We start from the raw sequence: 15,656 nt of genomic DNA on the forward strand, positions 1-15,656 counted from the left end.
TGGTAAATTATGTAAATAAAATGATCTATGATCTGCTTAAAATATGACTAAGGGCTAGAGTGTAACACTGTCTGTTGAATGCTTTCAAATTGTTCTTCTGTTAAAATATTTGTGAAAGGTAAAGAGAAAAGCAACATTCAACTCTGAGACAAATTACCATAGAGAATTCACACAACTCCCTACAAAAAACAAGGGCAGGCCCCCATTAGGACAAAACAGATCATTCAGTTTGGAGGCATGTGGGTCCACCGCTGGGCAGCCATGCCACAGGCCACAAATGCCTGAGCTACAGTCAGTGGGAACACACTAACTCATGCCAAAGCTTGTCCCTCTGCGTGTAGGGTGGTTTCTACCACTATAGCCAAGAAAAATTGCCAAAGATCCCAGCCAACCTTTTCAACATCTCCAGAATTTATGCCATGGGAAACCAGGAGGTGATATGAAGGTGAGAACAGACAGATCTGGGTGGGATCCTGGCTTTGCCTCATACTGGTTGCTTGTGTAGGGACAAGTCTTTGAATCTCAGTTTCCCTAAATACGAAAGGGAAATAAGAATATCTTTTCTTTTTATTTTTTTTAATGTTTATTTATTTATTTCTGAGAGACAAAGAGAGAGCAGGAGAGGGGCAGAGAGAGAGAGAGAGAGAGAGAGAGAGAGAATCCCAAGCAGGCTCAATGCTGTCAGCAAAGAACCTGATGCAAGGCTGGAACCCACAAAGCTGTGAGATCATGACCTGAGCCAAAGTCAAGAGTCAGAGGCTTAACCAACTGAGCCACCCAGGCACCCAGGGAAATTAAATAAAAATATCTTTTTTTTTATTTTATTTTTTAAAATTTACATCCAAATTAGTTAGCATATAGTGCAACAATGGTTTCAGGAGTAGATTCCTCAGTGCCCCTTACCCATTTAGCCCATCCCCCCTCCCACAACCCCTCCAGTAACCCTGTTTATTCTCCATATTTATGAGTCTCTTATGTTTTGCCCCCCTTCCTGTTTTTATATTATTTTTGTTTCCCTTCCCTTATGTTCATCTGTTTTGTCTCTTAAAGTCCTCATATGAGTGAAGTCATATGATATTTGTCTTTCTCATACTGACTAATTTCACTTAGCATGATACCCTCCAGTTCCATCCACATAGCTGCAAATGGCAAGATTTCAATCTTTTTGATTGCTGAGTAATACTCCATTTTATATATATACTACATCTTCTTTATCCATTCATCCATCGATGGACATTTGGGCTCTGTCCATACTTTGGCTATTGTTGATGGTGCTGCTATAAACACTGGGGTGCCTGTGTCCCTTCAAAACAGCACACCTGTATCCCTTGGATAAATACCTAGTAGTGCAATTGCTGGGTCATAGGGTAATTCTATTGTTACCTTTTTGAGGAACCTCCATACTATTTTCCAGAGTGGCTGCACCAGCTTGCATTCCCAGGGAAATAAAAATATCTTAAGTGGTCTTGAAGACAAGACATCTAAAGTACTTCACATAACAAGTGGTAGTGTTATTGAAAACACAAACAACAACGCCTAAAAACCACCTAGGTTGTGTAAGAATGATTTTTCCCTTCTTCCCACCCACCCAGGCGCCATTAGCTACTCTGACATTAAGTAAAGAAGTGTCTGGGCTTTGGCTTAGCTTTTCTTTCAGTTTTATCCTTAATATTAATCCTTAATATTAGCCAGATTCACAGATATTTTCTTTTTCTCTTTCTTTCCTTTCTTCTCTTATTCAACAAATATTTCTTTCTACTGTGTATCAGGAACTGTGCAAAGCTCTGAGAACACAATGTTGAAGAAAAATGGTAGTAGTAACAGTCATAGTAGAAGTACTGGTAGTAACAATAGCTAAGACTTATTGACCACTGACCATTGTGTAAAAGAGACCCAGCCCTGCTTTCATGTAGCTGACAATTTAGTGTGGGGAAACAGGTATTTAAAAAATAATTACGGCCAAAAATTTCAGAGAGTACATATTTCACTATTTTTCTCCATTTTTTAATATAGGAGACTGAACCCCAACCAAATTTGGTTAAAAAAAAAAAAAGAACTGAAGCTAAATACTAAGAGGTTAATTTAAAAAAGATTTCCTTGGGCCACCTGGGTGGCCCAGCCAGTTAAGCATCCATCTTCAGCTCAGGTCATGATCTCACAGCTTGTGAGTTCGAGCCACACCACAGGCCCTGTGCTGACAGCTCAGAGCCTGGAGCCTGCTTGGGATTCTGTGTCCCCCTCTCTCTCTGCCCCTCCCCCACTCACGCTCTGTCTCTCTCTCCCTCAAAAATAAACATTTAAAAAAATAAACAAAATTAAAAAAATGAAAACAAAAAATATTTCCTTTACTTTCCTGTGAATAACTTTGCTTACATATTTTTGCAAATAAAAACAGACCAAAAAACCCTGAATAAAAAAGACCTTGTTGGAGAAAATGTGGTAGAGAGAGGGAGAAAGAATATTATGGATAAATGATTCCAGAATAATTAGTGTGCAATTAATTTGAAGTTAATAATACAATTACAAGAAAGAGTTTGGGGCTTTTTAACCAGTAAAACAATTTGGATTCCTTGCAATCAGCTATCAGGATAGGTAATGAGTATTTTCTGTTTAAATCCTACATTTATTCCCAATCTTCCCACTTTCCACCGGGGGACAACAAATTTTGGTTTGCAGAGCCTAATTGACTAATTCCCAGCCTGGGATCCATAAGTGTGATAACGGGAGTCTATGAGCCATTTAATGGTTGAAAAAACACTGGCAGGCTTAACATTTACCTGCAATAAGGCTGCACAGACTCATTAAAATGTTATGCTTCTTTGATTTCTTTGGGAATAATATCAAGTTATTGCAGTAACTGGTTATCTTAGGCAACTTGGCTATTGTGGCATCATGGGATTTATTGATGAAACATTGTTTTAAAACAAAGGTCCATGTTGGGACCTTCCATGTTGGGGGAAGCACTGTAATAAAAGAGATCTCTGGTTCTGAAATCTTAGATCTCCAAGCTCAGTGGATGTGTGTTATGTCTGAAACAAAAGGAACGTGGCTGCCTAATGGAGCAGCATTCTGCAAAAGTAATTTATGAAACAGAATTTTCAAAAATGTCTATACAAAGGTACATTTCTCTAGAGAGAATAAGAGAGTTTTGCAGACGCATCTGCATCTGAAATTGCATATAGGTACACAAAAGACCATTTTAACGACTTTTATATTTTTTAAGGAATGCAGTGTGTTATTTCTTAGACTTCCGAGGGTCACATAGGAAAGGCAGGATTGCATTTTAACTTTGATTTTAATTTGAGGTTTCAGTGAACACTAAAAAGGTATAACACTTAGTATTAAGTCTCTTTTTGTGTGTTTTTCTACTCTCAGTATGTGCATCCCATGAGATATTCTTAAATTGCCTACTATAATCTTGGACTTTTATGTTGCATTTCTGGAGGAGCCGAAAATAATTTGATGCATGACTTTTTTTTCCCCAGAGTTTCTCATGTTTACTAGCAAGCTATTTGGGTAACTTCTTTTAGCAAAGTTATGGAGATTAATATGGAATATATTGCTTTTACAGGATTATGAAATTTCATGTTGCAAAACGGAAGTTTAAGGAAACATTACGCCCATATGATGTAAAAGATGTCATTGAACAATATTCTGCTGGTCATCTAGACATGTTGTGTAGAATTAAAAGTCTCCAAACACGGTAAGCAATAGAAATGAGATTTGTTGTGAAGGAATAGGGATAAAAACTATCTGAGAAGAACTTTTTGTAGAGAAAACTCTTGAATCTCATATTTCTAATTCATTTTCATGGATAACTGCACTTTTTCTTTTAACATAGATTTTTATTGAAGGCTGTAAATCAGGCATTAAAAGCCTCCAACGACAGTATACAGTATCTCAGTTTCCTCATCTGTACAAATGGGACTCATGTTAGTGCTTGCTTCATAGGGTTGTCATGAGGATTAAATGAATTAATACACATTAACTAAATGCTCAATAAATGTTAATGGTTGTTGCTGATGTCATTTGAATAATTGCCGCTATTGTTGTTTTGTTATTCTCTAAATCCTAACCATCCTTCAAGAATAAGTAGTCTTTCTCCTTCATTAAACTTGACCTGACTATCTGGCCCACAAAACCAGACCTTTCCCTTCTCTGACCTCCTACAGCATTTAGAACTACTACAGAGCATAGAAACACTCATAATCTTGGTATACTGTGCCAGAGAATTGGGACTGAAAAACAAGGGGTTGGTTCCCATGTTGTTTCCTGGAGGCAAGTTTATTCCTCTTGTTCATGACTAAGACTGGGCCTTTCTCTTCTTTAGTGTCCTGTACAGTGCTAGGTACACACTATCTCTCCAGTGAGCATCTTAGTGAGTGATTAAAAGAAATGAGTTCAATATGTTCCTCCAACCACATTTGATTGTGTTATCTTGAAGCCAGAATGTTCAGTCAACTCAGTTTTTTAAGAGTCTTGCTTCACTCTCAGGCACAAATTACTGGTGTTTGTGTTTGAAGAGTTCTTAAAACACAAGGAGAGAGTGTTAAACGTATGTTTTTATCCCACAGCACACTTAGCCCAGTGGGATATAATGCGCCCTTACTAAAACGCCTGTTCATCAATTATAGAAATCATAATTTGTTCATTCATTCATTCATTCACTCATTCATTCATCCAGCAGACAATTATTGAGTCCTGAATGTGTGCCAGGCACTATGGATATTCAGAGATTAATAAAATAATGACTTAGTCCTTGCAGAGCTTGCAGTATAATAGATTAGATATGACAGAAGGTAGGCACTGCCTGTATTTCTAGGCAGACAAAGCAAACGGGAATGTTGAGTCAGTACTCCTGATAATTCAGTTCTAACACACACACAAAAGAAGACAGTAATCCCCATTTCAGTTGATCAAGTCTCCTTGGAAATTGTTTTAATTCATTCTGTAGTCATGTTACAATCTCTGCCTGTGTGGCCATGGTCTTCCAAGTCCTTTAATAGTACTATCTGTGGCTCCAAGCATTTTTATAAAGTTGAAATGCTACAGAATTTGTAGAACTAATCTTTACATTTCCAGCTCATGCAGTGTATATTCCCCAACAAGAATTCCGAAAGATGGAGGTGATCACTTTCTTATCTGCCTATCTCTCACATATCAGATGTACTGAATAATCTGTTCTATTAACATGAAATAATCATAATTATGATTGTGTCATTTTTTCAGCAAATTCAGGAAATGCCTGGTCAGAGATGGAAACAGACAAGTTATCTTGTAGTTTAGGACAATTTTGCCTCCAGAAGATAGCCCATAAGTGACTTCATCACCGACCGGAGTAATGAAAAAATTAATCTCATGTGTAATTCTCATGTTAAGAAAATAAGCACATCAACTGGGACAAGATCATTTTTATTTCATCTTACATAAATTAAAGATAATCGTCTTTAATTTTTCTTTTCAAAACACTTCATTCTGGCCTAGGGCAATCTCCACCTTCAGCATTTATAATCAGATCTCCTCTTTCCTTGATAGTGTCGACCAAATTCTTGGAAAAGGGCAAATCACATCAGATAAAAAGAGCCGAGAGAAAATAACAGCAGAACATGAGACCACTGATGATCTCAGTATGCTCGGCCGTGTGGTCAAGGTTGAAAAACAGGTACGGTTCAACTACACTGGTTAACTTTTTTTTTTTTTTTAATTTTTTTTTTTTTTTTTCCTTCAACGTTTATTTATTTTTGGGACAGAGAGAGACAGAGCGTGAACGGGGGAGGGGCAGAGAGAGAGGGAGACACAGAATCGGAAACAGTCTTCAGGCTCTGAGCCATCAGCCCAGAGCCTGATGCGGGGCTCGAACTCACTGACCGCGAGATCGTGACCTGGCTGAAGTCGGACGCTTAACCGACTGCGCCACCCAGGCGCCCCTACACTGGTTAACTTTTAAGTCAGAATATTTTTAATCAAAATGTTGGCAATTAGATGTATTTTAGTGATTAATGTATTTTAAAGACATAAAACCAAGAAAGAGTGAATGAAATTACATTTTTTGTGCATAGACAGTGTTCTCTAAAACACTTGGATTTCCACATAAGGAATAAAAAATTTCATCTCATCAATTAATACTTGAGGCAACTATAGATTTTCAACAGTAAAATAACAAAGATCTATTTTCCATTTGTGTTTTGGTAGTTATCTTTTTCACTCTTTAAAAAACAGAACAAAACCTCATTGTAACTATCATGGTACATTGAAAGTTGCTAACCCTGAAGCTGTATCTTCTCATACAAAGATAATCGTCCAAACCAAGAAACAGACTCTTAACTAACTATAGAGAACAAACTGATGGTTATTTATGGTGGCCCGCAGGGCGTTGGGGGAGGGGGAGGGGCGAAATAGATGATGGGGATGAAAGAGTACACTTATGATGAGCACTGAGTAATGTATGGAATTGCAGAATCACTACATTGTTCACTTAAAACTAATATAACACTGTATCTTAACTATACTGGAATGAAAATTAAAAACTTCAAAAAAAGACAACTGTCCAGAAATCAAACTGCTCCCCAGTCTAATCAAAAATATTTCAAGTATTAATTCTGAAGCATTTTATCCCTTTATTTTTATTTATTTATGTATTTTAATTTACATCCAAGTTAGTTAGCATATAGTGCAACAATGACTTGAGGGGTAGATTCCTTAATGCCCCTTACCCATTTAGCCCATCCCCCTCCCACAACCCCTCTAGCAACCCTCTGTTTGTTCTCTATATTTAAGAGTCTCTTATGCTTTGCCCCCTGGTACCTTTATTTTTAAATTTGGAATCACCTACGTTGATATTTAAGGTCTCGCTTTCATTATAGAAGTTCCTGACCAGACTGCAGTAGAGTCCCAGAATGCTTTCTTGGAGGAGGCTTAGCCAAAGGCAGCTTGATTGGGCTGGGAGTCTTGAAGTTGCTTTCTTACAGTGCTTCTATGTTTTTTGAGAACATCAGTTGTCCATTTTAAAGAGTTAAGGGGGTGGGTCTTGGTAGAGATTATGTAGAAGCCAAATCATACCTCTCCTCTGAAATCATCCCTTGCTCCCACCACTGCTGACGTACATTATACTCAACATTTAACTGTATTGAAACACCCTGACTGCACTTTTTAATTCTAGAAATGAAGCCCATTCTTATGACAGGTTATACTCATATGTAACCATTTTCCCCATTTTTAGGTGCAGTCCATCGAGTCCAAGCTGGACTGCCTACTAGATATATATCAACAGGTCCTCCGGAAAGGCTCTGCCTCTGCCCTCACTTTGGCCTCATTCCAGATCCCACCTTTTGAATGTGAACAGACATCTGACTATCAAAGCCCTGTGGATAGCAAAGACCTGTCCAGTTCCGCACAGAACAGTGGCTGCTTATCCAGATCAGCTAGTGCCAACATCTCTCGAGGCCTGCAGTTCATTCTGACGCCAAATGAGTTCAGCGCTCAGACTTTCTATGCGCTTAGCCCTACTATGCACAGTCAAGCAACACAGGTGCCAATGAGTCAAAGTGATGGCTCTGCAGTGGCAGCCGCCAACAACATTGCAAACCAAATAAATGTGGCACCCAAGCCAGCAGCCCCAACAACTTTACAGATCCCGCCTCCTCTCCCAGCCATCAAGCATCTACCCAGGCCAGAAACCCTGCACCCAAACCCCGCAGGCTTACAGGAAAGCATTTCTGATGTCACCACCTGCCTTGTTGCCTCCAAGGAAAATGTTCAGGTTGCACAGTCAAATCTGACCAAGGACCGTTCTCTAAGGAAAAGCTTTGATATGGGAGGAGAAACTCTGTTATCTGTCCACCCCGTGGTGCCCAAGGACTTGGGCAAATCCCTGTCAGTGCAAAACCTGATCAGGTCAACGGAGGAACTGAATATACAGCTTTCTGGAAGTGAGTCAAGTGGCTCCAGAGGCAGCCAGGATTTTTACCCCAAATGGAGGGAATCCAAATTGTTTATAACTGATGAAGAGGTGGGTCCTGAAGAGACTGAGACAGACACGTTTGACGCTGTGCCGCAGCCTGCCAGGGAAACTGCTTTTGCGTCAGACTCTCTAAGGACTGGAAGGTCACGATCATCTCAGAGCATTTGTAAGGCAGGAGAAAGTACAGAAGCCCTCAGCTTGCCTCATGTCAAACTGAAATAAGTTCTTCATTTTCCTTCTAGCATAGCAGTTCCTTTAGCCAGACATATCATTGCATGAACTATTTCGAAAGCCCTTCTAAAAAGTTGAAATTGCAAGAATCAGGAAGAACACGAAAGAAAGTTTATAAGCCCGTTATCTTTTAATTGCATGAAAATGCATGTTAGGGATGGCTGAAATTCCAAGGTACATCAACATTAACCCACTCATTTAGTAATGTACCTTGAGTTAAAAATCCTGAGAAACCAAACACTGCTAATGCTTTGGGGTGTGTGACAATGTCAAGATTAGGTCATTTAGAAGATTTGACTCTGTGTTTTGAAATTATGGGAGTAAACAACTTCAAATTTCAGGCATTTCTGCTTTGTGATTAAATACAAAATACATTTTCAAAATTAGGCCATAATGTATATGTAAACACAATGGCTACCATCAACCGCTGCTAACAAGGTATCAAGGAAAGCAGAACTTGGGAATAATAATAGAAACGGCTGCTTATTTCAAGATATATTTACCAACCCATTCCTATCCAGTCATTTTATTATTAATGTAATTTGAATGTCAATCTGTGTGCTTTTGGTGATTTAACGCTGTGGCAAGCAATTTTGCACATCATTTTCATGTTGTTCTTTAGGACGAGAATGTTCTTCAGTTAGAAAGTGTGCAAATAATGAAATTCAGGGCCAGTGGGGCAAATAGACTATTTGATACATGTGAGTTCATGGGAAGGTATTCCTCGATGGCTAAATCACCTTTATAAGTGGTCGACTTCTACACAAGCGAATACAATACGGATGAGTAGAAGGACCAGTGCGGCTGGGCTGATCTCTCTGCAATGGCGCCACCCCCAGCTTGCTGTAGTGTCAGAAACCATTCCTGCCGAATTGACAGGCAGGATCCTGGGGAATTAGACATTGGAGTGAGACTGAAACGGGAAAGGCTTGAAAAGAATCCAGACACAACACCAGGAAGTGGGTGAAGTTAATGAAAATAGCCTCACCCTCAGAGGGTAAAGAGAGGGAGAAAAACAAACCAAAATAGAAGAACTTGATCTTTTTAGAAAATGAATATTACTAGGGAATCTCAACTACCTAAACATCCCTTCGTCTTATATATAAACAGAGAATTTTGCAAGGTATTTATTTTTTAATACGCCCTGAATGTTTTTTGCTATTATGTAATACATTTTGCATATGGAAGGCTATAACTAAACTTCCTTTACTTTTTATACTGTAGCAAACATTTTCTATTCTCCCCCAAGAATGTTGCCCCAAATCTATAATTATTGGTTCCGTTTCTGGTATATACATTTACAGTTAGAAGCCAGGTACTCCTGGCTGGGTCTGCAAATCAAAACACTTAATCATATAGCCGCAGCAGCAAGGACCCAAGGGAAACAAAGTGAAAGATGCATTTACCAGAAAAGCAAGCCACGTTGACTGCTTGTTGGAAACCTCTCTAGCTGTCTCAAAACTTCAGCCAAGGTAATGGCATTAAAAAAAGCAAGGAGAAGCCAGAGAGCACTTCAGTTCAGTTAAACTCCAGCCACAGAAGGACTTATGAAAGGAAGAGTTTTTTTCCTTGGCAGATAATGCTCCTCCAAAAAACTTTCATCAGCCAGGAAGACAAAGCAGGGATAGCAACTGGCTGTCCAAAGGCAGGAGGAGGCCCTGAAATCCACCAGTCCTTCCCAACTGTCTCCCCCAACTGGCTTTCTCCACCCCTGACTCTCCTACTCTTCCTCTCCAATAACTTATCAATTCCCTGCCACTCTTTTGCTCCTGAACTTCACCAGGCCTTACCCAGTCTCCATCCCCAAGTAAGCGACTTCTCTGCTCTTCCTCAAATAGGCTTCTCAACCTTTTAAAACCCTTGCCCCTTTTGATAAGCACTGAAATTTTAAAAGCTTTTTCTTCTCAACCCACCTGGATTCTAGCATCCTCCCCTGGAGTGTATCATTCAGAATCTTCTTGGCTGCTGGAGACATACAGAAGTTAGGGTCTCAATTCTACACTCCAGTTAAAAAAGATTTTATCAAGCTTTTAAAGCAATTATTTTCATTTTTGAAGCACAGAATTTTAGTAAATTATTAAATGAAGTTTTTCACCTACTATGTCTCTCCTCAACCTGAAGTTGCGACACACTCTCCCAAAGAGGTTGGACACACACGCGCGCGTATACACACACACACACACACACACCATTCCTCTGACCTAAAGCCAGACACCTGCCATGCACACTGCAGGCTCTCTCCAAATATCAGTCGAGGAAGAGGAGGGAGGCAGCAACTTTCAGGTAGCACTGATTCCTGGACATACTCTGTCCTGGGTCGAACCCCACTGGCAGCAGGAATTCTGAATGTATTGGGGACCCCTCCTTAGGCCTCTTTAGGCTTCAAACACAGTATTCATCCAGCATTGCTGAAGACTGAAGATTCAGAAACAAACCCTAAATGCATCACTGAGGTCTTAATCGTAGCAAAATGTGATAAACCATGATGTGAAAAACTTTTATACATTGAAGCCATGACCATTTTGTGTCTATCTTACTCTAGCACAAAAACTGTTGGATGTTAAAAGATAGTCGTGCTATATGCAAACTGTAGGGTTTTGTCTGTTGTGCTACTCTCGACGGAGTTGAGAGGGGTCTCCCATTTACACTTAGCAAAGTCCCATTGGTCCATGCCAAATGGTGTCTTGAAGCACAATTTAGCTGAGCACTGAGCAGTCACATGCTCAGAAGTTTGTCTGCCTTCTTCAATATGTAGGGTTGATGAAGCTAACACGCACTAGCAAACATCCCTTCTATGAGGTTGACTAAAAATATTGCTGTGTCTGGTCTAAATGTTTGCATTTTGTTCAACTAAATTAATATCTGTAGGTTGCAAGTTTTGTTTTAAGTAAGACACTTTATTGAGTTTTTAAGTCTTTATCTCCTGTTCAAAGGTGCCTTTCTCACCTCCCATTGACTCAGTGATTCTGAAAGTTCATAATTTGCAGGTGAAACAAGTCTAATAGGAGGAAATCAGGCACAAAGTGACTAATTCTCATGCCCATTTGCAAAGCAAAACTACAAGAAAGGATGAAATCTGAGCAACTAAATTAACGGATCACTTCATTCAACCAGACTGAGAAAATGTCATAAACATTAATGTATCTCCCCAGAAGCTGATATTTTTTGCCTTAAATGACATGGTTGTGTTTTTGTAAGAGAAACTTAATATAATTATGTGCATTTTAAGTGAGCAGTTCTAAAAGTCAAGTATGACAATACAGTCGTCTGTTCCTGAAAACAAATAAATCAGGAACATCATACCCATCTCAAGCTATCATTGAAATGTAATTTCCTTTGCTCTCTTTTACTGGGATCATTTGTTTTAAAGTAAAACATTAAAAATATGTCTATAAACAGTTAGCGTGACTGTTTTTATCTGGAACTAACCGGTTGGTTCTGAACTCACTGGGCCCAGTGAGCCAAATGGGGTGTGTACAGATTTTGGACTGAAATATAAAAGTTCCCTTTCTGCAATGTGAGTGAAGAAACCATTGGTAATTTGGGGAGGGGGAGATTTGCAAATGTTTTTGAAGGTGTATCATAAGAAAATGAGGGGCGCCTGGGTGGCTCAGTCGATTGAGCATCTGACTCTTAGCTCAGTTCAGGTCTTGATCCTGAGATCATGAGTTCAAGCCCTATGTTGGGCTTGGCACTGGGTGTGAAGCCTACTTAAAAAATAAAAATAAAAAATAAGAAAAATTAATTTGATATTGATCAAAATTCAGGTAAGCAGTGCTTGTGTATTAACTAGACACATGTCACATGTGCTTTGTATTAACTCTAATAAAAGGGTTTGCTAAACAAGTGACAGGAAATCACTGGGAGACCAGGCAGGTGCCCAAAGCTGCAGCCCCTGGCTACCCAGAATTACCATTTTTAGCATCTAGCCAGCAACACCATACCAAAGAAGGACTTGAAAGTGGGGGATGGGCATTGAGGAGGGCACTCGTTGGGATGAACATTGGGTGTTGTATGGAAACCAATTTGACAATAAACTATATTAAATAAATAAATAAATAAATAAAATAGCCCATTCCTTCTATTCTCGTAGGAATTTTGCACTAAGTATCCATGATTAATTCCAGCGGAATTATTTTAAAGGAAGCTCTGAAGGTTAGGACTCTGGACTACAAGGTAACAAAGCCCTAACAGAAGCATTTGAGACAGGAAGAAGAAGGAAGAAGGAGTGTTATCCCGGAGAGCAAAGTGAGGGGACTTCCCACCACGGCTCTAATGAGACCAAACATGTCTATGCCTATTCTACTACCTTCTAGAGATGAGTGAAAATAAAACTGTGTACGGAACATGCCTACTTGACCAACTTAAAAGTGTAAATCACTTCCAAACACGTTTGAACTTGTTTAGCACTACCTTTCACCCTCACCATTTAAAAGCAAAATTATACTTCCGACAAATACTGTATCTTAACCATAGATAAAAACAGGTTCCCAGGGACACCTGCATGGCTCATTCAGTGAAGGATCCAACTCTTGATTTCTGCTCAGGTCATGATACCACGGTTTGTGAGTTTGAGCCCCACACTGGGCTCTGCACTGGTAGTGCCGAACCTGCTTGGGATCTTGTCTCTCTCTCCCTCTCTCTTTGCCCCTCTCCTGCTCTCTCCCTCTCTCTCTCTCTCTCTCTCTCTCAAAATAAATAAATAAATAAACATTAAAAAAATATAGGTTCCCAGACCTTGGAAACTTTTATTAGTGTGGCTTTCACTGCTTCAAAAATGTGATGCAAGTAAAAATTGTTCTTAAAAACAATTTAATTTTAATTATAACAAGGCTTCACTTTCTAGCACACCTAATTGCAAATTATACATTTCAAAGCAGAAATTTATCAGATGTATTGTGTGTAAACTATAGATTTATGCACTGCCATGGAAATTACAACACCACAAAACTGGTAAATGGCAAAATGTTTTTGTTCAAATAAATAGAAAATCCAGAGGTACACTGGTATGACTTACTTCTCTTTGCCCATGATTCACTTCACGTCTATCATAATTTTAAGTCTGGTGTTCTCTAGGAGAGACATCACGATCCTAGCATTCTCATATCCTGCCACAACACCTACACCTACTTTTTCAACCACATGCATTTTTTCTTATTTTTAGCGATGCTCATCTCTCCATTATTTGCTTCTTCTTCCTTTGCCTACATTAGTGTGACTTCCTTCCTGGATTGCCAATCCCTGCTCATCCCTGTGACCCCAAGTAACGAAGTATTCATGCGTCCCCTTATTGCCACTTGCTCTCATGTGAGCCATGAAGACATCACACCAGAGACGCCTGGGTGGCTCAGTTGGTTAAGCTCTGACTCTTGATTTCGGCTTAGGTCATGCTCTCACATTTGTGAGTTCAAGTTCCATGTTGGGCACTGTGCTGACAGTGTGAAGCCATATAATCCTTACCACATTACCACAGGTAATATCCAGGAACACTCTGGATGAAACAACCTTAAATACATTTTGTATAAAGAACATTTTTGGGGTGGCTGGGTGGCTCAGTTGGTTGAGTATCTGCCTTCAGCTCAGGTCATGATCTCACGGTTCGTGAGTTTGAGCCCCACATCAGGCTCTCTGCTGTGCATGCAGAGCCTGCTTCAGATCCTCTGTCCTCCTCTCTCTCTGCATCCTCCTCTGCTTGTACACGTTCTCTCTCTCTCAAAAATAAATAAATAAAAACTTTTTTTTTAACTTTAAAAATATATATAAGAACATTTTATTATCTAACACAGTTGAAGTCCAGAGGTAGGATGGCATAATACAGTTTGCCCAATTACATCTTCAAGGTTCCAGGTTCAACGTTTTTATCTCTACTATCTTCCTCGTCAGGATAGTATTGATGATTCTTCTCTTGTCCACAAGATGGCTGCCAGAGGCAACTGCTGCCACACACACCCTCAATCACAGCCAACAGGAAAGGGGAGGAGGTGGGGAGCCTGCCACTCACCATGGAATACAAATCCTTTCCTGACACTTGATCAACCTAAAGCAGGTCACATGTTCATTCCCTTTTTTGTGTTTTGCTTTGTTTTATTTAAATCCAAGTTAGTTAACATATAGTGTAATATTGGTTTCCAGAGTAGAATTTAGTGATTCATCACTTACATATAACACCCAGCGCTCATCTCAACAAGTGCCCTCCTTACTGCCCATCACCCATGTAGCCCATCCCCTCTCCAGCAACCCTCAGTTTGTTCTCTGTAGTTAAGAGTCTCTATAGTTTGCTTCCCTCTCTTTTTTTTAATCTTATTTTTTCTTCCCCTCCCCTATGTTTATCTGTTTTGTTTCTTAAATTCCACATACGAGTGACATCATATGATATTTGTCTTTCTCTAACTGGCTTATTTCACTCAGCATAATACACTCTAGTTCCATCCATGTTGTTGCATATAGCAAGATTTCATTCTTTTTGATGGCTAATATTCCATTGTGTATATACACCACATTTTCTTTACCCATTCATCAGTCAATGGACATTTGGGTTCTTTCCATAATTTGGCTATTTTTGATAGGGCTGCTATAAACATTGGGGTGCATGTGCCCTTTTGAATCAGCATTTTTGAATCCTTGGGATAAATACCTAATAGTATAATTGCTGGGTCATAGAGTAGTTCTATTTTTAATTTTGGGGGGAAGCTCCATACCGTTTATCAGAGTGGCTGCACCAGTTTGCTTTCCTACCAACAGTGCAAAAGTGTTCCCCTTTCTCTGCATCCTCACCAACATCTGTTGTTTCCTGAGTTAATTCTTGAGGCTGGTAACAGTCACCAAGTATCTGCCCTGATTGGCTTGAGCCAATCACAACTCCCCTTTTGGAACTAGGGAGAAGGGACCCACAAAATCATAGTTCTATTGGAAGAAAAAATTTAGGCAAAATATATATTATATACAATATAAAATATAATAAATATATATATTTTTTGTCATACTATATAGTTATAGGTAGTTACTATTAGATGAGAAAACTAGTGCACTGAGAGATTACTAACTTGCTGAAGATCATAAAGCTTTTCAGTGGTAGAGCTCGGTTTAAATACTTGTAGTCTCACTCCAGGGTTTGAGATACTACCTTTTTTTTTTTTTTTAATATTTATTTTTGAGAGAGAGACAGACAGAACATGAGCGGTGGAGGGGCAGAGAGAGGGAGTCACAGAATCTGAAGCAGGCTCCAGGCTCTGAGCTGTCAGCACAGAGCTCAACACATGGCTTGAACCCACAAACCATGAGATCATGACCTGAGCCAAAGTTGGACGCTCAACCAACTGAGCCACCCAGGCACCCCTGAGATACTAACTTCTACATTTTGTTTGTTTGTTTGTTTGTTTTTGAGAGAGAGAATGCAGAGGGAGGGGCAGGGAGTGAGGGAGACAGAGGATCCAAAGCAGGCCCTGTGATGACAGCAGAGAGCCAG

At 39.5% G+C, this 15,656-nt stretch overlaps 1 protein-coding gene across 3 annotated transcripts in view; it reads left to right on the forward strand.

Annotated features, from left to right (window-relative positions):
* KCNQ5 (potassium voltage-gated channel subfamily Q member 5) overlaps positions 1 to 11,589 on the forward strand; it is a 524,285-nt gene extending 512,696 nt beyond the window's left edge. For all 3 annotated transcript variants that reach the window (XM_032593201.1, XM_030315841.1, XM_030315843.1), the window contains 3 exons: positions 3,572 to 3,703; positions 5,536 to 5,662; positions 7,220 to 11,589. In XM_032593201.1, the coding sequence (XP_032449092.1) occupies positions 3,572 to 3,703; positions 5,536 to 5,662; positions 7,220 to 8,182 (1,222 nt within the window). In that variant the 3' untranslated portion in view covers positions 8,183 to 11,589. The remainder of the gene's footprint in view (positions 1 to 3,571; positions 3,704 to 5,535; positions 5,663 to 7,219) is intronic.
* Positions 11,590 to 15,656: the final 4,067 nt, after the last annotated feature.

Source organism: Lynx canadensis, chromosome B2, assembly GCF_007474595.2.
Source record: "Lynx canadensis isolate LIC74 chromosome B2, mLynCan4.pri.v2, whole genome shotgun sequence".
NCBI lineage: Eukaryota > Metazoa > Chordata > Mammalia > Carnivora > Felidae > Lynx > Lynx canadensis.